The sequence below is a fragment of the Salmo salar genome, chromosome 01, assembly GCF_965601325.2.
Source record: "Salmo salar chromosome 01, fSalSal1, whole genome shotgun sequence".
In the NCBI taxonomy this organism is placed as follows: domain Eukaryota; kingdom Metazoa; phylum Chordata; class Actinopteri; order Salmoniformes; family Salmonidae; genus Salmo; species Salmo salar.
The window spans coordinates 4,405,001-4,426,486 of NC_138291.1; the positions used below are offsets into that span (position 1 = coordinate 4,405,001).

Here is a 21,486-nt window from a genome sequence, read left to right on the forward strand (position 1 = left end):
TGATGATGACGGTAGAGAGGACCAGTGATGATGATGAAGGTAGAGAGGACCAGTGATGATGATGATGAAGTTAGAGCGGATCAGTGATGATGATGAAGGTAGAGTGGATCAGTGATGATGATGAAGGTAGAGAGGACCAGTGATGAAGATGAAGGTAGAGAGGACCAGTGATGATGATGATGAAGGTAGAGAGGATCAGTGATGATGATGAAGGTAGAGTGGATCAGTGATGATGATGAGGGTAGAGAGGACCAGTGATGAAGATGAAGGTAGAGAGGACCAGTGATGATGATGATGAAGGTAGAGAGGACCAGTGATGATGATGATGATGGTAGAGAGGATCAGTGATGATGATGAAGGTAGAGAGGATCAGTGATGATGATGAAGGTAGAGAGGATCAGTGATGATGATGACGGTAGAGAGGACCAGTGATGATGATGAAGGTAGAGAGGACCAGTGATGATGATGATGAAGTTAGAGCGGATCAGTGATGATGATGACGGTAGAGAGGACCAGTGATGATGATGAAGGTAGAGAGGACCAGTGATGATGATGATGAAGTTAGAGCGGATCAGTGATGATGATGAAGGTAGAGTGGATCAGTGATGATGATGAAGGTAGAGTGGATCAGTGATGATGATGAAGGTAGAGAGGACCAGTGATGATGATGAAGGTAGAGAGGACCAGTGATGATGATGATGAAGTTAGAGCGGATCAGTGATGATGATGAAGGTAGAGAGGATCAGTGATGAAGATGAAGGTAGAGAGGATCAGTGATGATGATGAAGGTAGAGAGGATCAGTGATGATGATGAAGGTAGAGAGGATCAGTGATGATGATGAAGGTAGAGAGGATCAGTGATGATGATGAAATTAGAGTGGATTTGTGATGATGATGACGGTAGAGAGGACCAGTGATGATGATGATGAAGGTAGAGAGGACCAGTGTTGATGATGAAGGTAGAGTGGATCAGTGATGATGATGACGGTAGAGAGGACCAGTGATGATGATGAAGGTAGAGAGGATTAGTGATGATGATGAAGGTAGAGAGGACCAGTGATGATGATGAAGGTGGAGAGGATCAGTGATGATGATGAAGGTAGAGTGGATCAGTGATGATGATGATGGTAGAGAGGACCAGTGATGATGATGATGAAGGTAGAGAGGACCAGTGATGATGATGAAGGTAGAGAGGACCAGTGATGATGATGAAGGTAGAGAGGATCAGTGATGATGATGAAGGTAGAGAGGATCAGTGATGATGATGAAGGTAGAGAGGATCTGTGATAATGATGAAGGTAGTGAGGATCAGTGATGATGATGAAGGTAGAGAGGATTAGTGATGATGATGAAGGTAGAGAGGATTAGTGATGATGATGAAGGTAGAGAGGACCAGTGATGATGATGAAGGTAGAAAGGATCAGTGATGATGATGAAGGTAGAGTGGATTTGTGATGATGATGATGGTAGAGAGGACCAGTGATGATGATGATGAAGGTAGAGAGGACCAGTGATGATGATGAAGGTAGAGAGGATCAGTGATGATGATGAAGGTAGAGAGGACCAGTGATGATGATGACGGTAGAGAGGATCAGTGATGATGATGACGGTAGAGAGGATCAGTGATGATGATGAAGGTAGAGTGGATCAGTGATGATGATGACGGTAGAGAGGACCAGTGATGATGATGAAGGTAGAGAGGATTAGTGATGATGATGAAGGTAGAGAAGACCAGTGATGATGATGAAGGTAGAGAGGATCAGTGATGATGATGAAGGTAGAGTGGATTTGTGATGATGATGATGGTAGAGAGGACCAGTGATGATGATGATGAAGGTAGAGAGGACCAGTGATGATGATGAAGGTAGAGAGGATCAGTGATGCTGATGAAGGTAGAGAGGATCAGTGATGATGATGAAGGTAGAGAGGATCAGTGATGATGATGAAGGTAGAGAGGATCTGTGATGATGATGAAGGTAGAGAGGATCAGTGATGATGATGAAGGTAGAGAGGATTAGTGATGATGATGAAGGTAGAGAGGATTAGTGATGATGATGAAGGGAGAGAGGACCAGTGATGATGATGAAGGTAGAAAGGATCAGTGATGATGATGAAGGTAGAGAGGATCAGTGATGATGATGAAGGTAGAGAGGACCAGTGATGATGATGAAGGTAGAGAGGACCAGTGATGATGATGACGGTAGAGAGGATCAGTGATGATGATGACGGTAGAGAGGATCAGTGATGATGATGAAGGTAGAGAGGATCAGTGATGATGATGATGGTAGAGAGGATCAGTGATGATGAAGGTAGAGAGGATCAGTGATGATGAAGAAAATGGCTGCTGATACATCATAGGTTCTTCTGGCGAGGGAAACTGTAAAGGTTACTACGACGACACACACAGTGCACTGTAAAGGTTACTACGACGACACACAGTGTACAGTAAAGGTTACTATGACGACACACACAGTGCACGGTAAAGGTTACTATGACGACACACACAGTGCACTGTAAAGGTTACTACGGCGACACACACAGCACACTGTAAAGGTTACTACGGCGACACACACAGCACACTGTAAAGGTTATTCTGGAGTGAGACTGATGATGCCTCATGTTTAACATGATCTATTATCTATCAGCCCTGGTTTGTTTTGACTGTCTCAACTCTGTGTATTTTCATGCAGTTAATTCATTCTACTTAAGCAATAAGGCACCTTGAGGGTTTGGGATATATGGCCAATATACCACAGTTAAGGTCTGTTCTTAAGCTCGACGCAACGTGGAGTGCCTGGATACAGCCCTTGGCCGTGGTATATTGGCCATATATCCCAAACCCTCAAGGTGCCTTATTGCTATTATAAACTGGTTACCAATGTAATTAGAGCAGTAAAATACATGTTTAGTCATACCCGTTGTATACAGTCTGATATACCACGGCTGTCAGCCAATCAGCATTCCAGGCTTGAACCACGCAAGTTTATAACTCTATAAAACCTTGCGTTGTGCCCTAAGAACAGGCCTTAGCTGTGGTATATTGGCCATATACCACATCCCCTCGGGCCTTATTGCTTTAAAAAACTTTGTAAAGGTCCTTTAAAGCAATCTCAGAAAAAAGACATCCTCAAAAAATATTTACATAATACAGTCAAACAACCCATTTAATGAATTCATTGGTTTTCTGAGAGCGTATCCATTCCCCAGAGAGATATCTCTAATAAACATTATTCCATATTTTTTATTTAATCATATTCAACAGTTAGTCAAATAAATGAAAGCTTGATGAAATGTCAAAGTTAAGATATATTTTCCCAGCCTGGTCCCAGATCTGCTTGTGCTGTCTTGCCGACTCCCACAGTCATCATAGACAGCACACACAGGACCAGGCTACCATCTCCATTCATTGATCAACAACATGGTGTGTGTGTGTGTGTGTGTGTGTGTGTGTGTGTGTGTGTGTGTGTGTGTGTGTGTGTGTGTGTGTGTGTGTGTGTGTGTGTCTACCTGGTAGAGGTGCCTGGTATGGGTCTCCCTGTGTCTACCAGAACACACCAACAGTACCCAGTGGACTGGTGGCACTGTACAGGCTTGTAGAGGCCCCCTGGCCCACAGTCTGGGATGTAGATAGCCTCACGAGGGTTCTGACGGGCCTCGTCCAGGGCACTCTGTCTCTCCTGGTCACAAGAGGGAACTTTCTCTAAAATCATGAGAAACACACTCAATACACACACAGACAACATGACAAATAGTCAAAATATACTGACACACACAGACAACATGACAAACAGCAAACATACTCAGGAGGACAGACCGGAGGACAAACAAACAGGCAGACAGCCAGCCAGACAGACAGGAGGACAAACAGACAGACAGCCAGACAGACAGACAGACAGACATGAGGACAGACATGAGGACAGACATGAGGACAGACAGTAGGACAAACAGACAGTATGACATACAGACAGACAGACAGACAGACAGACAGACAGACAGACAGACAGACAGACAGACAGACAGACAGACAGACAGACAGACAGACAGACATGAGGACAGACAGACAGACAGACAGACAGACAGACAGACAGACAGACAGACAGACAGACAGACAGACAGACAGACAGAAGGACAGACAGACATGAGGACAGACATGAGGACAGACAGACAGTCAGACAGACAGACAGACAGACAGACAGACAGACAGACAGACAGACAGACATGAGGACAGACAGACAGACAGACAGACAGACAGACAGACAGGAGGACAGACAGACATGAGGACAGACAGACAGACAGACATGAGGACAGACATGAGGACAGACAGACAGACAGACAGACAGACAGACAGACAGACAGACAGACAGACAGACAGACAGACAGACAGACAGACAGACAGACAGGAGGACAGACAGACAGGAGGACAGACAGACAGTCCAGTCAGCCCTGTATCTTATTAGACAGACAGACAGACAGACAGACAGACAGACAGACAGACAGACAGACAGACAGACAGACAGACAGACAGACAGACAGACAGACAGTCCAGACAGACAGTCCAGACAGTCCAGTATTTTATCAGACAGATTTACTGGAACAAAATGATGAAATACAAAATGTGAGGGAGAAACTCAGTGAAGATCATAACGCATATTAATAGGGAGAGAAGCAGCTGGGAGAGACAGAAAGAGAGAGAGAGAGAAAAGAGAGAGAAAAAAAAAAGAGAGAGAGAAAAAAAAGAGAGAGAAAAAGAGAGAGAGAGAGAGAGAGAGAGAGAGAGAGAGAGAGAAGAGAGAGAGAGAGAGAGAGAGAGAGAGAGAGAGAGAGAGAGAGAGAGAGAGAGAGAGAAAGAGAGGCCAAGAGCAACACTGCAACATGTGGAAGCTCTAACAGCGTTTGCTGGGCGCTGAAGTGGGGTTTTTGCCACCCTTCCACCTTCCATCCATTTCTCTTTTTCAATCAAGTGTGTTTATGAAACAGTAAGCTACAACAACAGCTCTAAGGTCGCAGGGCTCTCCCTCTTTCTCTCCCTCTCTCCTCTCCTCACAGCCTCTCATCTCCCTTTTCTCTCCGTACTGGTGTGTCTGGGTTCAGCACTAATGACAGTATGGTAGAGTATAGTACAGCTGGAGAAGGGACCAGCGTCTCTCCATGCAGTGTCCCAAATGGATCCCTACTCCTGTTTATCGTGGACTACTGTGGACCAAGGGCCCATAGACGCACTTCAATGACATTACAGTGTAATCTACGCTGTTGGTACGTCTCCTCGTGCTGCTCATTACTGTCATTATGTTAAGGACTGTTAAGATTTCACGTCTAGGAGACAGTGGGGGGTTGATGGGGGGGGGGGTGAAGAACTGATGAACCTGGGCGGTTTGGGGAGTCTCACTCTAAATTATTTATCTCTGTTTATTATACAGAGAGGGTATACTGGCGCCAGGCGTTGCAATGATTCATGTTTTATAGATATACATGGAAAAAGGCTGCATGTAATCTCAGATCGCTGCCTGGCCCGTCTAGTTAATCGTCTCAGCTCTCTGTGTGCATGTGAAGTGTAACGTGTCCTGTCATCTTCGTCTGGCCGTCTCCATATATATATATATATATATATATATATATATATATCTTCATTTCTGCTCTATTTACTTAGTTATTTTTATTCACTTGTTCCCATCATTATATCATCAGCCAACGCTGTGAAGCATGACAAACGCGCAGCCTAAAGTAAACACATTAACATGGTTTCCTAAAGAGACACCCCAAGAGGAAGAGAGGCTTAATGATAATTCTATCATTCCTTTGCTGAACACATTGATTTGTTCTCCATTGGCTGTCCCCTCCTCTCCTCTCATGACTGTCCCCTCCTCTCCTCTCATGACTGTCCCCTCCTCTCATGGCTGTCCCCTCCTCTCCTCTCATGACTGTCCCTCCTCTCCTCTCATGACTGTCCCCTCCTCTCCTCTCATGGCTGTCCCCTCCTCTCCTCTCATGGCTGCCCCCTCCTCTCCTCTCATGGCTGCCCCCTCCTCTCCTCTCATGGCTGTCCTCTCCTCTCATGACTGTCCCCTCCTCTCCTCTCATGGCTGTCCCCTCCTCTCCTCTCATGACTGTCCCCTCCTCTCCTCTCATGGCTGTCCCTCTCCTCTCCTCTCATGGCTGTCCTCTCCTCTCCTCTCATGACTGTCACCTCCTCTCCTCTCATGACTGTCCCCCTCCTCTCCTCTCATGGCTGTCCCTCCTCTCCTCTCATGACTGTCCCCCTCCTCTCCTCTCATGGCTGTCCTCTCCTCTCATGACTGTCCTCCTCTCCTCTCATGGCTGTCCCCCTCCTCTCCTCTCATGGCTGTCCCTCTCCTCTCCTCTCATGGCTGTCCTCTCCTCTCCTCTCATGACTGTCACCTCCTCTCCTCTCATGACTGTCCCCCTCCTCTCCTCTCATGGCTGTCCCTCCTCTCCTCTCATGACTGTCCCCCTCCTCTCCTCTCATGGCTGTCCTCTCCTCTCCTCTCATGGCTGTCCTCTCCTCTCATGACTGTCCCCTCCTCTCCTCTCATGACTGTCCCCTCCTCTCCTCTCATGGCTGTCCCCCTCCTCTCCTCTCATGGCTGTCCCTCTCCTCTCCTCTCATGGCTGTCCTCTCCTCTCATGACTGTCACCTCCTCTCCTCTCATGACTGTCCCCCTCCTCTCCTCTCATGGCTGTCCCCTCCTCTCCTCTCATGGCTGTCCCCCTCCTCTCCTCTCATGGCTGTCCTCTCCTCTCCTCTCATGGCTGTCCTCTCCTCTCATCTCATGACTGTCACCTCCTCTCCTCTCATGACTGTCCCCCTCCTCTCCTCTCATGGCTGTCCCCTCCTCTCCTCTCATGGCTGTCCTCTCCTCTCATCGCTGTTCCCTCTTCTCCTCTCATGGCTGTCCTCTCCTCTCATGACTGTCCCCTCCTCTCCTCTCATGGCTGTCCTCTCCTCTCCTCTCATGGCTCTCCTCTCCTCTCATGGCTCTCCTCTCCTCTCATGGCTGTCCTCTCCTCTCCTCTCATGGCTCTCCTCTCCTCTCATGGCTGTCCTCTCCTCTCCTCTCATGACTGCCCCCTCCTCTCATGGCTGGCCTCTCCTCTCATGGCTGTCCTCTCCTCTCATGGCTGTCCCCTCCTCTCATGGCTGTCCTCTCCTCTCCTCTCATCGCTGTCCCCTCCTCTCCTCTCATGGCTGTCCCCTCCTCTCCTCTCATGGCTGTCCCCTCCTCTCCTCTCATGGCTGTCCTCTCCTCTCCTCTCATGGCTGTCCCCTCCTCTCATGGCTGTCCCCTCCTCTCATGGCTCTCCTCTCCTCTCATGGCTCTCCTCTCCTCTCATGGCTCTCCTCTCCTCTCATGGCTCTCCTCTCATGGCTCTCCTCTCATGGCTCTCCTCTCATGGCTCTCCTCTCCTCTCCTCTCATGGCTCTCCTCTCCTCTCCTCTCCTCTCCTGTCTGAATGGCTCTCCACATCTCCCAAGCAAAAGGTCAAAGAAAACAGTCCAGGACTCTAGAGTGGTCGCAGTTAAGAGCCTGCTATAAACACAATATTCTCTCTGACGCTCTCTCTCTCTCTTTCTCTCCCTCTCTGAAAGACACTTAGCCAGCACCCCCCTTCTACTCTCCACACAATCACTTTCAGCTGTGGGGTAATCACTACAATGCTGTCTTTCAGCTGTGGGGTAATCACTACAATGCTGTCTTTCAGCTCTGGGGTAATCACTACAATGCTGTCTTTCAGCTCTGGGGTAATGACTACAATGCTGTCTTTCAGCTCTGGGGTAATCACTACAATGCTGTCTTTCAGCTCTGGGGTAATCACTACAATGCTGTCTTTCAGCTCTGGGGTAATCACTACAATGGTGTCTTTCAACTGTGGGGTAATCACTACAATGGTGTCTTTCAACTGTGGGGTAATCACTACAATGGTGTCTTTCAGCTGTGGGGTAATCACTACAATGGTGTCTTTCAGCTGTGGGGTAATCACTACAATGGTGTCTTTCAACTGTGGGGTAATCATTACAATGGCGAAGTAATTACAATTTATCAATTGACACTGGAGTGATAGATGTGCAGATGATGATGTGCAAGTAGAAATACTGATATGCAAAAGAGCAGAAAAACAAAAACAAATATGGGGATGAGGTAGTTGGTTGGATGGGCTATTTACAGATGGGCTGTGTACAGCTGCAGCGATCGGTAAGCTGCTCTGACAGCTGATGCTTAAAGCTAGAGAGGGAGATATAAGTCTCCAACTTCAGTGATTTTGCAATTCGTTCATCATTGGCAGCAGAGAACTGGAAGGAAAGGTGGCCAAAGGAGGAATTGGCTTTGGGGGTGACCAGTGAAATATACCTGCTGGAGCGCGTGCTACGGGTGGGTGTTGCTATGGTGACCAGTGAGCTGAGATAAGGCGGAGCTTTACCTAGCAAAGACTTGTAGATGACCTGGAGCCAGTGGGTTTGGCGACGAATATGAAGCGAGGACCAGCCAACGAGAACAAACAGGTCACAGTGGTGGGTAGTATATGGTGCTTTGGTGACAAAACGGATGGCACTGTGATAGACTGCATCCAATTTACTGAGTAGAGTGTTGGAGGCTATTTTATAGATGACATCGCCGAAGTCAAGGATCGGTAGGATAGTCAGTTTTACGAGGGTATGTTTGGCTGCATGAGTGAAGGAGGCTTTGTTGCGAAATAGGAAGCCGATTCTAGATTTAACTTTCAGATTGTTATTAAGGAATACTAAAAGCTATCAAGCCCTGGACAAACCTGTTGTTCACTATTTAACAAACACACACACACACGGTCCCTGTCTGAGGAGTGACAAAATCTGCCTCCTCACACACACACACACACACACACACACACACACACACACACACACACACACACACACACACACACACTCTGTCTGAGGAGTGACGCAACATCATGGCCCTGTCCTCTCAGGACATGATATGTTAATGAGAAACAGGAAGCCAGTGATTCCACAAGAGTTCCAAAGAGCTGTCAGCCTGGTTATTGTTATTTTATTGTCTTACTTTTATAACTTTAGTTTATTTAGCTAATATTTTCTTACTCTGCATCGTTGGTTAAGGGCTTGCAAGTAAGCATTTGGCTCAATTGACAAATAACATTACATTTTAGTTTTATTTGAATACAGTCCTCCTCTCAGAATTACAGTCCTCCTCTCTGAATTACAGTCCTCCTCTCAGAATTACAGTCCTCCTCTCAGAATTACAGTCCTCCTCTCAGAATTACAGTCCTCCTCTCAGAATTACAGTCCTCCTCTCAGAATGACAGTCCTCCGTGGCCTGGCTGGTGTAGTGGTAATGTTGCAGCATCAGGTGTCTAAGGCATAGCCTCAACTCTGTTCCACTTAAAATATGTACCGATTTTCAAATCCACAAACCTTTGGGGAGCAACATTACAACATTATACTGGGACAGTCTGCTGTCCTCTAGTGCATCAATAGCCACTACAGGGGGAAGCAAATTGAGACAGACTCTGGCCAGGACTCAGACTCTGTTCGTGCTCTGGCAGTTCCAAGAGGAAGAGAGGGAGTCAGCAGTGTGATTCAGTCTGTACTGTAGTAAACTCCTCACCCAGTGTGATTCAGTCTGTACTGTAGTAAACTCCTCACCCAGTGTGATTCAGTCTGTACTGTAGTAAACTAGTCACCCAGTGTCATTCAGTCTGTACTGTAGTAAACTAGTCACCCAGTGTGATTCAGTCTGTACTGTAGTAAACTAGTCACCCAGTGTGATTCAGTCTGTACTGTAGTAAACTAGTCACCCAGTGTGATTCAGTCTGTACTGTAGTAAACTAGTCACCCAGTGTGATTCAGTCTGTACTGTAGTAAACTCCTCACCCAGTGTGATTCAGTCTGTACTGTAGTAAACTAGTCACCCAGTGTCATTCAGTCTGTACTGTAGTAAACTAGTCACCCAGTGTGATTCAGTCTGTACTGTAGTAAACTAGTCACCCAGTGTGATTCAGTCTGTACTGTAGTAAACTAGTCACCCAGTGTGATTCAGTCTGTACTGTAGTAAACTCCTCACCCAGTGTGATTCAGTCTGTACTGTAGTAAACTAGTCACCCAGTGTCATTCAGTCTGTACTGTAGTAAACTAGTCACCCAGTGTGATTCAGTCTGTACTGTAGTAAACTAGTCACCCAGTGTGATTCAGTCTGTACTGTAGTAAACTAGTCACCCAGTGTGATTCAGTCTGTACTGTAGTAAACTAGTCACCCAGTGTCATTCAGTCTGTACTGTAGTAAACTAGTCACCCAGTGTGATTTAGTCTGTACTGTAGTAAACTAGTCACCCAGTGTGATTCAGTCTGTACTGTAGTAAACTAGTCACCCAGTGTGATTCAGTCTGTACTGTGGTAAACTAGTCACCCAGTGTGATTCAGTCTGTACTGTAGTAAACTAGTCACCCAGTGTGATTCAGTCTGTACTGTAGTAAACTAGTCACCCAGTGTGATTCAGTCTGTACTGTAGTAAACTAGTCACCCAGTGTGATTCAATCTGTACTGTAGTAAACTAGTCACCCAGTGTCATTCAGTCTGTACTGTAGTAAACTAGTCACCCAGTGTGATTCAGTCTGTACTGTAGTAAACTAGTCACCCAGTGTGATTCAGTCTGTACTGTAGTAAACTAGTCACCCAGTGTGATTCAGTCTGTACTGTAGTAAACTAGTCACCCAGTGTCATTCAGTCTGTACTGTAGTAAACTAGTCACCCAGTGTCATTCAGTCTGTACTGTAGTAAACTAGTCACCCAGTGTGATTCAGTCTGTACTGTAGTAAACTAGTCACCCAGTGTGATTCAGTCTGTACTGTAGTAAACTAGTCACCCAGTGTCATTCAGTCTGTACTGTAGTAAACTAGTCACCCAGTGTCATTCAGTCTGTACTGTAGTAAACTAGTCACCCAGTGTCATTCAGTCTGTACTGTGGTAAACTAGTCACCCAGTGTCATTCAGTCTGTACTGTAGTAAACTAGTCACCCAGTGTGATTCAGTCTGTACTGTAGTAAACTAGTCACCCAGTGTCATTCAGTCTGTACTGTGGTAAACTCCCTACGCCCCTCTGCATCGTAAATGACACCCTATTCCCTATATAGGGTCCTATTTTGAATGCACCCTGCGTATCTATATAGAGAATAGGGTTTTATTCTAACACCCCCCCCCCCAGCCCCCTCTCTCCCATTATTACTCCCTCAGACTATGTTCTGAAGCGTGAAACCAACACGCTTCCAGAGAGTCCGACTGGGCATGCCTCGAGGCTGCTGTAAGCGTTCAGGGTTAATTGTCATGGAGACGCAGACAGCTAAACAAATTACACCCAGAGAAACACAATCCCAACGTTGTAAGCTATCCTCACCCCCATCACTGTTTTTCCTCTTCAAGTATTTAATTTATAAAGGTCTGGAAACAGAGAAGTTGTGCAACCTGTCTCCTGAGAGGCGGTGATCTGGCAGTAGTATCACAGGGAGACCAGAATATATTAGCTGATCTGGCAGTAGTATCATAGGGAGACCAGAATATATTAGCTGATCTGGCAGTAGTATCATAGAGAGAACAGAATATATTAGCTGATCTGGTGGTAGTATCATAGGGAGACCAGAATATATTAGCTGATCTGGTGGTAGTATCATAGAGAGACCAGAATATATTATCTGATCTGGCAGTAGTATCATAGGGAGACCAGAATATATTAGCTGATCTGGCAGTAGTATCATAGAGAGAACAGAATATATTAGCTGATCTGGTGGTAGTATCATAGAGAGACCAGAATATATTATCTGATCTGGCAGTAGTATCATAGGGAGACCAGAATATATTAGCTGATCTGGCAGTAGTATCATAGAGAGAACAGAATATATTAGCTGATCTGGCAGTAGTATCATAGGGAGACCAGAATATATTAGTTGATCTGGCAGTAGTATCATAGGGAGACCAGAATATATTAGCTGATCTGGCAGTAGTATCACAGGGAGACCAGAATATATTAGCTGATCTGGCAGTAGTATCACAGGGAGACCAGAATATATTAGCTGATCTGGCTGTAGTATCATAGGGAGACCAGAATATATTAGCTGATCTGGCAGTAGCATCATAGAGAGACCAGAACATATTAGCTGATCTGGGAGTAGCATCATAGAGAGACCAGAATATATTATCTGATATGGCAGCTACTCGGAACCCTACTAATCTATAACGACAGGTCTATCAACGTCACTGCACGCGGAGGCTAAAACAGACTTTCCTCCGTCGAGACGTCCCTCTAAGGCCCTTCGGCTAGCTTGCTAGCCCCGGCCTGCTAGCTGTCTGAATCTCTGTGTCTCCAGCCAGCCCAACCACTCACTGGACCCCTATTGATCACACGGCTATGCATGCCTCTCCCTAATATCAATATGCCTCGTCCATTACTGTCCTGGTTAGTGATTACTGTACTATTTCACTGTAGAGCCTCTAGCCCTGCTAAATATGCCTTAACCAACCATTTAGTTCCACGTCTCACATATGCGGTGACATCACCTGGTTTAAACATCTCTAGAGACAATATCTCTCTCATCATTACTCAATGCCTAGGTTTACCTCCAACGTACTCACATCCTACCATACATACCTCTGTTGTACATTATGCCTTGAATCTATTCTATAGCGCCCAGAAACCTGCTCCTTTTACTATGCACTAGAGGACCAGTCCTGATAGCCTTAAGCCGTACCCTTACCCTACTCCTCCTCTGTCCCTCTGGTGATGTAGAGGTTAATCCAGGCCCTGCAGTACCTAGCTCCACTCCTATTCCCCAGGCGCTCTCATTTGTTGACTTCTGTAACTGTAAAAGCCTTGGTTTCATGCATGTTAACATTAGAAGCCTCCTCCCTAAGTTTGTTTTATTCACTGCTTTAGCACACTCTGCCAACCCGGATGTTCTAGCCGTGTCTGAATCCTGGCTTAGGAAGTCCACCAAAACCCCTGAAATTTCCATCCCTAACTATAAAACTTTCCGACAAGATAGAACTGCCAAAGGGGGCGGTGTTGCAATCTACTGCAGAGATAGCTGCAGAGTTATGTCTTACTACCCAAACAATTCAAGCTTCTACTTTTAAAAATCCATCTTTCCAGAAAAAAGTCTCTCACCGTTGCCGCTTGCTATAGACCACCTTCTGCCCCCAACTGTGCCCTGGACACAATATGTGAATTGATTGCCCCCCATCTATCTTCAGAGCTCGTGATGCTAGGTGACCTAAACTGTGACATGCTTAACACCCCGGCCATCCTACAATCTAAGCGTGATGCCCTCAATCTCACACAAATTATCAATGAACCCACCAGGTACAACCCCAAAGCCGCAAACACTGGCACCCTCATAGATATCATCCTAATCAACTTGCCCTCCAAATACACCTCTGCTGGTTTCAACCAAGATCTCAGCGATCATTGCCTGCATCCGTAATGGGTCTGGGGTCAAACGACCACCCCTCATCACTGTCAAATGCTCCCTAAAACACTTCAGCGAGCAGGCCTTTCTAATCGACCTGGCCCTGGTATCCTGGAAGGATAATGACCTCATCCAGTCAGTAGAGGATGCCTGGTTATTCTTTAAAAGTGCTTTCTTCACCATCTTAAATAAGCATGCCGCATTCAAAAACATTTGAACCAGGAACAGATATAGCCCTTGGTTCTCTCCAGACCTGACTGCGCTTGACCAGCACAAAAACATCCTGTGGCGTTCTGCATTAGCATCGAACAGCCCCCGTGATATGCAACTTTTCAGAGAAGTTAGGAACAAATATACACAGGCAGTTAGGAAAGCTAAGGCTAGCTTTTTCAAGCAGAAATTTGCATCCTGTAGCACAAACTCAAAAAAGTTTTGGGACACTGTAAAGTCCATGGAGAATAAGAGCACCTCCTCCCAGCTGCCCAATGCACCGAGGCTAGGAAACACTGTCACTACTGATAAATCCACTATAATTGAGCATTTCAATAAGCATTTTTCTACGGCTGGCCATGCTTTCCACCTGGCTACCCCTACCCCGATCAACAGAACTCCACACCAACTCGCCCAAACCTCCCCCACTTCTCCTTCACCCAAATCCAGATAGCTGATGTTCTGAAAGAGCTGCAAAATCTGGACTCCTACAAATCAGCCGGGCTAGACAATCTGGACCCTCTCTTTCTAAAATGATCTGCCGAAATTGTTGCAACCCCTATTACTAGCCTGTTCAACCTCTCTTTCGTATCATCTGAGATCCCCATAGATTGGAAAGCTGCCGCGGTCATCCCCCTCTTCAAAGGGGGAGACACTATAGACCCAAACTCCTACAGATCTATATCTATTCTACCCTGCCTTTCTAAGGTCTTCGAATGCCAAATTAACAAACAGATTACCAAACTTTTCGAATTCCACCGTACCTTCTCCGCCATGGAATCTGGTTTCAGAGCTGGTCATGAGTGCACCTCAGCCACGCTCAAGGTCCTAAACGATATCATAACCGCCATCGATAAGAGACATTACTATGCAGCCGTATTCATCGACCTGGCTAAAGCTTTCGACTCTGTCAATCACAACATTCTTATTGGCAGACTCAACAGCCTTGGTTTCTCAAATGATTGCCTCGCCTGGTTCACCAACTACTTCTCTGATAGAGTTCAGTGTGTCAAATTGGAGGGCCTGTTGTACGGAGCTCTGGCAGTCTCTATGGGGGTGTCACAGGGTTCAATTATCGGGCCGACTCTCTTCTCTGTATACATCAATGATATCGCTCATGCTGCTGGTGATTCTTTGATCCACCTCTACGCAGATGACAACATTCTGTATACTTCTGGCCCTTCTTTGGACTCTGTGTTAACTAACCTCCAGACGAGCTTCAATACCATACAACTCTCCTTCCGTGGCCTCCAACTGCTCTTAAATGCAAGTAAAACTAAATGCATGCTCTTCAACGGATCGCTGCCCGCACCTGCCCGCCCGTCCAGCATCACTACTCTGGACGGTTCTGACTTAGAATATATGGACAACTACAAATACCTAGGTGTCTGGTTAGACTGTAAACACTCCTTCCAGACTCACATTAAACATCTCCAATCCCAAAATAAATCTAGAATCGGCTTCCTATTTCGCAACTGTAACGCCCTGGCCATAGAGAGGGGTTTTTTGTTCTTTATTTTGGTTAGGCCAGGGTGTTACATTGGGTGGGCGTTCTATGTTCCTTTTTCTATGTTTTTGTATTTCTTTGTTTTGGCTCCCAATTGTGTGGCTCCCAATCAGGCACAGCTGAAGCTCGTTGTTGCTGATTGGGAGTCACACATAAGGAGCATGTTTTTCCTTTGGGTTTTGTGGGTAATTGTTTCTGTCACTGTGTTTCACCTGACAGGACTGTTTGGCTGTCAGTTTTCTCATTTTGTTTTGTGTAGTGTTCTTTAGTAAATGAAATATGATGAACAATAACTCCGCTGTGTTTTGGTCCACTCTCTCTTCAGACAGCCGTTACAGAATTACCCACCAAAAACGGACCAAGCAGCGGAGGTAGGAGAGGCACCAGGAGAAGGACTCATGGACTTTTGAGAAAATGGAGAGGATCGTTCAGGATTCCTGGAGATGGGAGGAATTACTGGACGAAGGTGGACCATGGGCTCAGGCTGGGGAGTATCGCCGCCCGCAGTGGGAGATCGAGGTGGCGATAGCTGAGAGGCGCTGGTGTGAAGAGAGGGAGCGCAACAGGCACGAGAGGCAGCCCCCAAAAAATGTTGGGGGGGGGGGGCACACGGGGAGTGTGGCGGAACCAGGAAGGAATTCTGGGCCAACTCCCCGTGCTTACGGCAGGCAGAGCAGTACTGGTCAGGCACCGTGTTATGCGGTAAAGCACACGGTGTCCCCAGTATGCGTTCATAGCCCGGTGCGCTATAGGCCAGCCCCCCGCAAGTGCCATGTGAGCGCAGGCATCGAGCCAGGACGGGTTGTGCCAGCTCAGCGCGTCTGGTCTCCAGTGCGCCTTTTCGGGCCAGGGTATCCTGCACCGGCTCTGGAAACACTGTCACTAGCGTCTCCAGGGCGCTGGGAGGGTCCAGTTTGCCCAATGCCTGCTCTCCGCCTGTGCCGGGCCAAAGTGGGCATTCAGCCTGGAGTAAGCATGTCGAGCGTACATACCAGAACTCCAGTGCTCCCCCACAGCCCGGTTTATCCTGTGCCTCCTCCTCGGTCCAGGCCTCCAGTGGGTCGCCCCATCCTGGTCCGTCCTGTGCCTCCTCCTAGGTCCAGGCCACCAGTGGGTCTCCCCATCCTGGTCCGTCCTGTGCCTCCTCCTAGGACCAGGCCACCAGTGGGTCTCCCCATCCTGGTCCGTCCTGTGCCTCCTCCTAGGACCAGGCCACCAGTGGGTCTCTCCATCCTGGTCCGTCCTGTGCCACCTCCCAGGACTAGGCCTCCAGTGGGTCTCGTCTGCCCGGATCAGCCAGAGTGGCCCGCCTGCCCGGATCAGCCAGAGTGGCCCGCCTGCCCGGATCAGCCAGAGTGGCCCGCCTGCCCGGATCAGCCAGAGTGGCCCGCCTGCCCGGATCAGCCAGAGTGGCCCGCCTGCCCGGATCAGCCAGAGTGGCCCGCCTGCCCGGATCTGCCAGAGTGGCCCGCCTGTCCGGATCTGCCATCGCCGCCCGCCAGCCGGGCGCAGCCATCGTCGCCCACCAGACCTTCGGCGCGGCCAGGTGCGCCACCTAAGAGGGCGACGCCAAGGGTGGGGCAGAGGCCACGTCCCGCACCTGAGCCGCCGCCGTAAGAAGGCCCACCCAGACCCTCCCCTTCAGTGTCAGGTTTTGCGGCCGGAGTCCGCACCTTGGGGGGGGGTAATGTAACGCCCTGGCCATAGAGAGGGGTTTTTTGTTCTTTATTTTGGTTAGGCCAGGGTGTTACATTGGGTGGGCGTTCTAAGTTCCTTTTTCTATGTTTTTGTATTTCTTTGTTTTGGGCCGTGTGTGGCTCCAAATCAGGCACAGCTGAAGCTCGTTGTTGCTGATTGGGAGTCACACATAAGGAGCATGTTTTTCCTTTGGGTTTTGTGGGTAATTGTTTCTGTCACTGTGTTTCACCTGACAGGACTGTTTGGCTGTCAGTTCTCTCATTTTGTTTTGTGTAGTGTTCTTTAGTAAATTAAATATGATGAACACTAACTCCGCTGCGTTTGGTCCACTCTCTCTTCAGACAGCCGTTACAGCAACAAAGCATCCTTCACTCATGCTGCCAAACATACCCTCGTAAAACTGACCATCCTACCGATCCTCGAATTCGGCGATTTACAAAATAGCCTCCAATACCCTACTCAACAAATTGGATGCAGTCTATCACAGTGCCATCCATTTTGTCACCAAAGCCGCATATACTACCCACCACTGCGACCTGTACGCTCTCGTTGGCTGGCCCTCGCTTCATACTTGTCACCAAACTCACTGGCTCCAGGTAATCTACAAGTCTCTGCTAGGTAAAGCCCTGCCTTATCTCAGCTCAATGGTCACCATAGCTGCACCCATCCATAGCATGTGCTCCAGCAGGTATTTCTCACTGGTCACCCCCAAAGCCAATTCCTCCTTTGGCTGCCTCTCCTTCCAGTTCTCTGCTGCCAATGACTGAAACGAACTGCAAAAATCACTAAAGCTGGAGACTGTTACCTCCCTCACTAGCTTTAAGCACCAGATGTCAGAGCAGCTCACATATCACTGCACCTGTACATAGCTCATCTGTAAATAGCCCATCCAATCTACCTCATCCCCATACTGTATTTATGTATTTATCTTGCTCCATTGCACCCCAGTATCTCTACTTGCACATTCAACTTCTGCACATTCTACCATTCCAGTGTTTAATTGCTATATTGTAATTACTTCACCACCATGGCCTATTTATTGCCTTACCACTCTTATCCTACCTCATTTGCACATGCTGTATATATATTTTACTACTGTATTATTGAATGTGTCATGTCCTGACCAGTAAAGGGGTAATTTTGTTATTGTAGTTGGTCAGGACGTGGCAGGGGTGTGTTTGTTTTGTGTGTTTCGGGGTTTTTGGTTTATGTTCTATGTTTTCTATTTCTATGTGGGTTTTCTAGTTTGTCTATTTCTATGTTAGTTTTGGGAACGACCTCCAATTAGAAGCAGCTGGTTGTCGTTGCTTCTAATTGGAGGCCATATTTAAGTGGGGTTATTTTCTCTTGTGTTTGTGGGTGGTTGTCTCCGTGTATAGTCGCAGTACCTTACAGGACTGTCGTTCGTTTTCTTGTTTTGTTTAGTGTTAACGGTTAAAATAAAATATAAGTATGGACACTTACCACGCTGCGTATTGGTCCGATATTTCTTACTCATCAGAAGACGAAGAATATGACAGAACCACCCACCAAAAGAGGACCAAGCAGCGGAGGAAGGAGCAACAGAGGAGCTATGTAGAGTTGTGGACATGGGAGGAAATATTGGCTGGAGAAGGACCATGGAAGAAGGCTGGAGAAAACCGGGAATGTTATGTGGGAACACGGCTGGCAAGGAAGCCTGAGAGGCAGCCCCAACAAAAAAATTTTTGGGGGGGCACACGGGGAGTTGGAGTAAGTCAGGCAATAGGCCTGAACCAACTACTCGTGCTTATTACGGGGAGCGACGGATCGAGAAAGCACCGAGCTATGCGGAAATGCGCACTGTATTGCCCAGACACATTCAAAGGCCGGTGCAATTGGTGAAAGCTCCTCAGTATGGCCAAGCTATTGTGAGCACGCAGCCAGGAAGGGTTGTGCAGGCCGTATGCTCCAGACCTCCAGTGCATCTCCAGGGTCCAGTTTACCCGGTTCCTGCTCCTCGCACTAGCCCTGTGGTGCGTGTCCCTAGTCTGGCGCCTCCTAAGCCAGTTCCACGGACCAGGCCTCTAGTGCGCCTGCCCAGTCCAGTACGTCCTGTTCCTGCTCCTTGCACTATTCCTTCAGTGCGCAGCCATAACCCGGTAGAGTCAGTGCCTGCTGTGAGCACTCGGCCCTTAGTGCGTCTCTCCAGTCCGGTGAGACCGATTCCTGCTCCTCCGATTCCTGTGTTTCGGGTTTATGTTCTATGTTTTCTATTTCTATGTGGGTTTTCTAGTTTGTCTATTTCTATGTTAGTTTTGGGGACGACCTCCAATTACAAGCAGTTGGTTGTCGTTGCTTCTAATTGGAGGCCATATTTAAGTGGGGTTATTTTCTCTTGTGTTTGAGGGTGGTTGTCTCCGTGTATAGTCGCAGTACCTTACAGGACTGTTGTTCGTTTTCTTGTTTTGTTTAGTGTTCACGGTTAAAATAAAATAAAATATAAGCATGGACACTTACCACGCTGCGTATTGGTCGGATATTTCTTACTCATCAGAAGACGAATTTTATGACAGAATGTATGTTTGTTATTTCCATGTGTAACTTTATGTTGTTGTATGTCTAGAACTGCTTTGCTTTATCTTGGCCAGGTCGCAGTTGCAAATGAGAACTTGTTCTCAACTAGTCTACCTGGTTAAATAAAGGTGAAATAAAAGTAGTATCACAGGGAGACCAGAATATATTAGCTGATCTAGCAGTAGTATCATAGGGAGACCAGAATATATTAGCTGATCTGGCAGTAGTATCACAGGGAGACCAGAAAATATTAGCTGATCTGGCAGTAGTATCACAGGGAGACCAGAATATATTAGCCGATCTGGCAGTAGTATCATAGAGAACAGAATATATTAGCTGATCTAGCAGTAGAAAGACCAGAATTGTAACGAGGATCGTATAAAGGGGACCAAGGCGCAGCGTGTAGAGTGCTCATATTTACTTTTAATAAATATACTTTTAACAAAACAACAAAAACGACCGACAACAGTTTCGTCAGGTGAACTACACTAAACAGAAAACTACCCACAAAACCCAGGAAGAAAAACCCCTACTTAAATATGATCTCTAATTAAAGGCAACGAGGTTCAGCTGCCTCCAATTAGAGATCAAACCAAACAATCCTAACATAGGAGAACTTAAACATAGAAATATAAAACATAGAAAACCCCAAAACGCCCCCTGTCACGCCCTGAACAACTCTACTATAGAAAATTACATCTTACTAGCGTCAGGACGTGACAGTACCCCCCCCCCCCAAAAGGTGCAGACTCCGAATGCAACAAAACTAACAAAAAACCAAAAAAAACAAAAGGGAGGGTAAGGGAGGGTGACAATAGTCCATGGCGACTCATATGCAACACCCAGAACCTTCCTCTTCTCCCGATCCTCCAGCAACGGAGGTGGCTCTGGCTCAGGGCGAAACCTCCATTCCGCCCGTGGATTCCTCTGCTTCTGTAACATAAGCCTGTAAATCATTATTGGAGGAATCGGATTGTAGATCCTTACCGGAATACCTGTGCTGTAGACCACTACTGGAGGTTCCGACCTCCAAGCCGCAGCTGAAGGCTCCGGGCTGCAGGCAGCGGCTGAAGGCTCCGGGCTGAGGAGCGTCGTGTCGCTGGAGGCTCCGGGCTGAGGAGCGTCGCTGGAGGCTCCGGGCTGAGGAGCGTCGTGTCGCTGGAGGCTCCGGGCTGAGGATGCGCACTGGAGGTCTGATGCGTGGGACTGGCATAGGTGGCGCCAGACCGGTAACACGCACCTCAGGTCGAGTGCTGGAAGAAGGCACAGGACGTACTGGGCTGTGGAAGCGCACTGGAGGGAGAGTGCGAGGAGCAGGAATCGGTCTCACCGGACTGGAGAGACGCACTAAGGGCCGAGTGCTCACAGCAGGCACTGACTGTACCGGGTTATGGCTGCGCACTGAAGGAATAGTGCGAGGAGCAGGCACAGGACGTACTGGACTATGGAGGCGCACTGGAGAGAGAGTGCGAGGAGCAGGCATAGGACATACCGGGCTGTTGAGACTTACTTGAGACCTGGTGTGTATCGCCGGTATCACTTGTTCCGGAACTTCCACACACTTCTCAGGTTGAGTACGGGGAGCTGACTCAGGTGGCACCAAACTGACGACACGTTCCTTTGGGAAAAACTGGTGTGTCCTCCACCAACTCAATAGCTCTCCCATTTCTCCCTTCTCGAAATTCTCCCTCTTCTCCCAGATTGGCTCTGGTTTGTGCCTCGGCTCTGCCGACTGCTCCATGTGCCCATGTGTAGCCTCTCGTGCTTCCTAGGTACGCTCCGATAACGCTCGATTACCTGGCCCCAAGTCCAGTCCCTCCTCTCAATCCACTCCTGATGTGACCAGGTGTCCATCTCCTCCCGAGCACGCTGATTGATCCAGTAATTGTGGGTAGTTATGTAACGCGGGTCGTATAAAGGGGACCAAGGCGCAGCGTGTAGAGTGCTCATATTTACTTTTAATTAAAATACTTTTAACAAAACAACCGAAAACAATAGGAACTGACTCCACCCCCTCACACACCTTTTCAGCCTGGTCCCCATAGGAACTGACTCCACCCCCTCACACA

At 47.6% G+C, this 21,486-nt stretch overlaps 1 protein-coding gene across 12 annotated transcripts in view; it reads right to left on the reverse strand.

The window, feature by feature from the left end:
- The window catches only part of smoc1 (SPARC related modular calcium binding 1), a 139,720-nt gene that overhangs the window by 50,403 nt on the left and 67,831 nt on the right, over positions 1 to 21,486 (reverse strand). For all 12 annotated transcript variants that reach the window (XM_045706584.2, XM_045706567.2, XM_045706556.2 and 9 more), the window contains one exon: positions 3,508 to 3,700. In XM_045706584.2, coding sequence (XP_045562540.1) covers positions 3,508 to 3,700 — 193 coding nt within the window. The remainder of the gene's footprint in view (positions 1 to 3,507; positions 3,701 to 21,486) is intronic.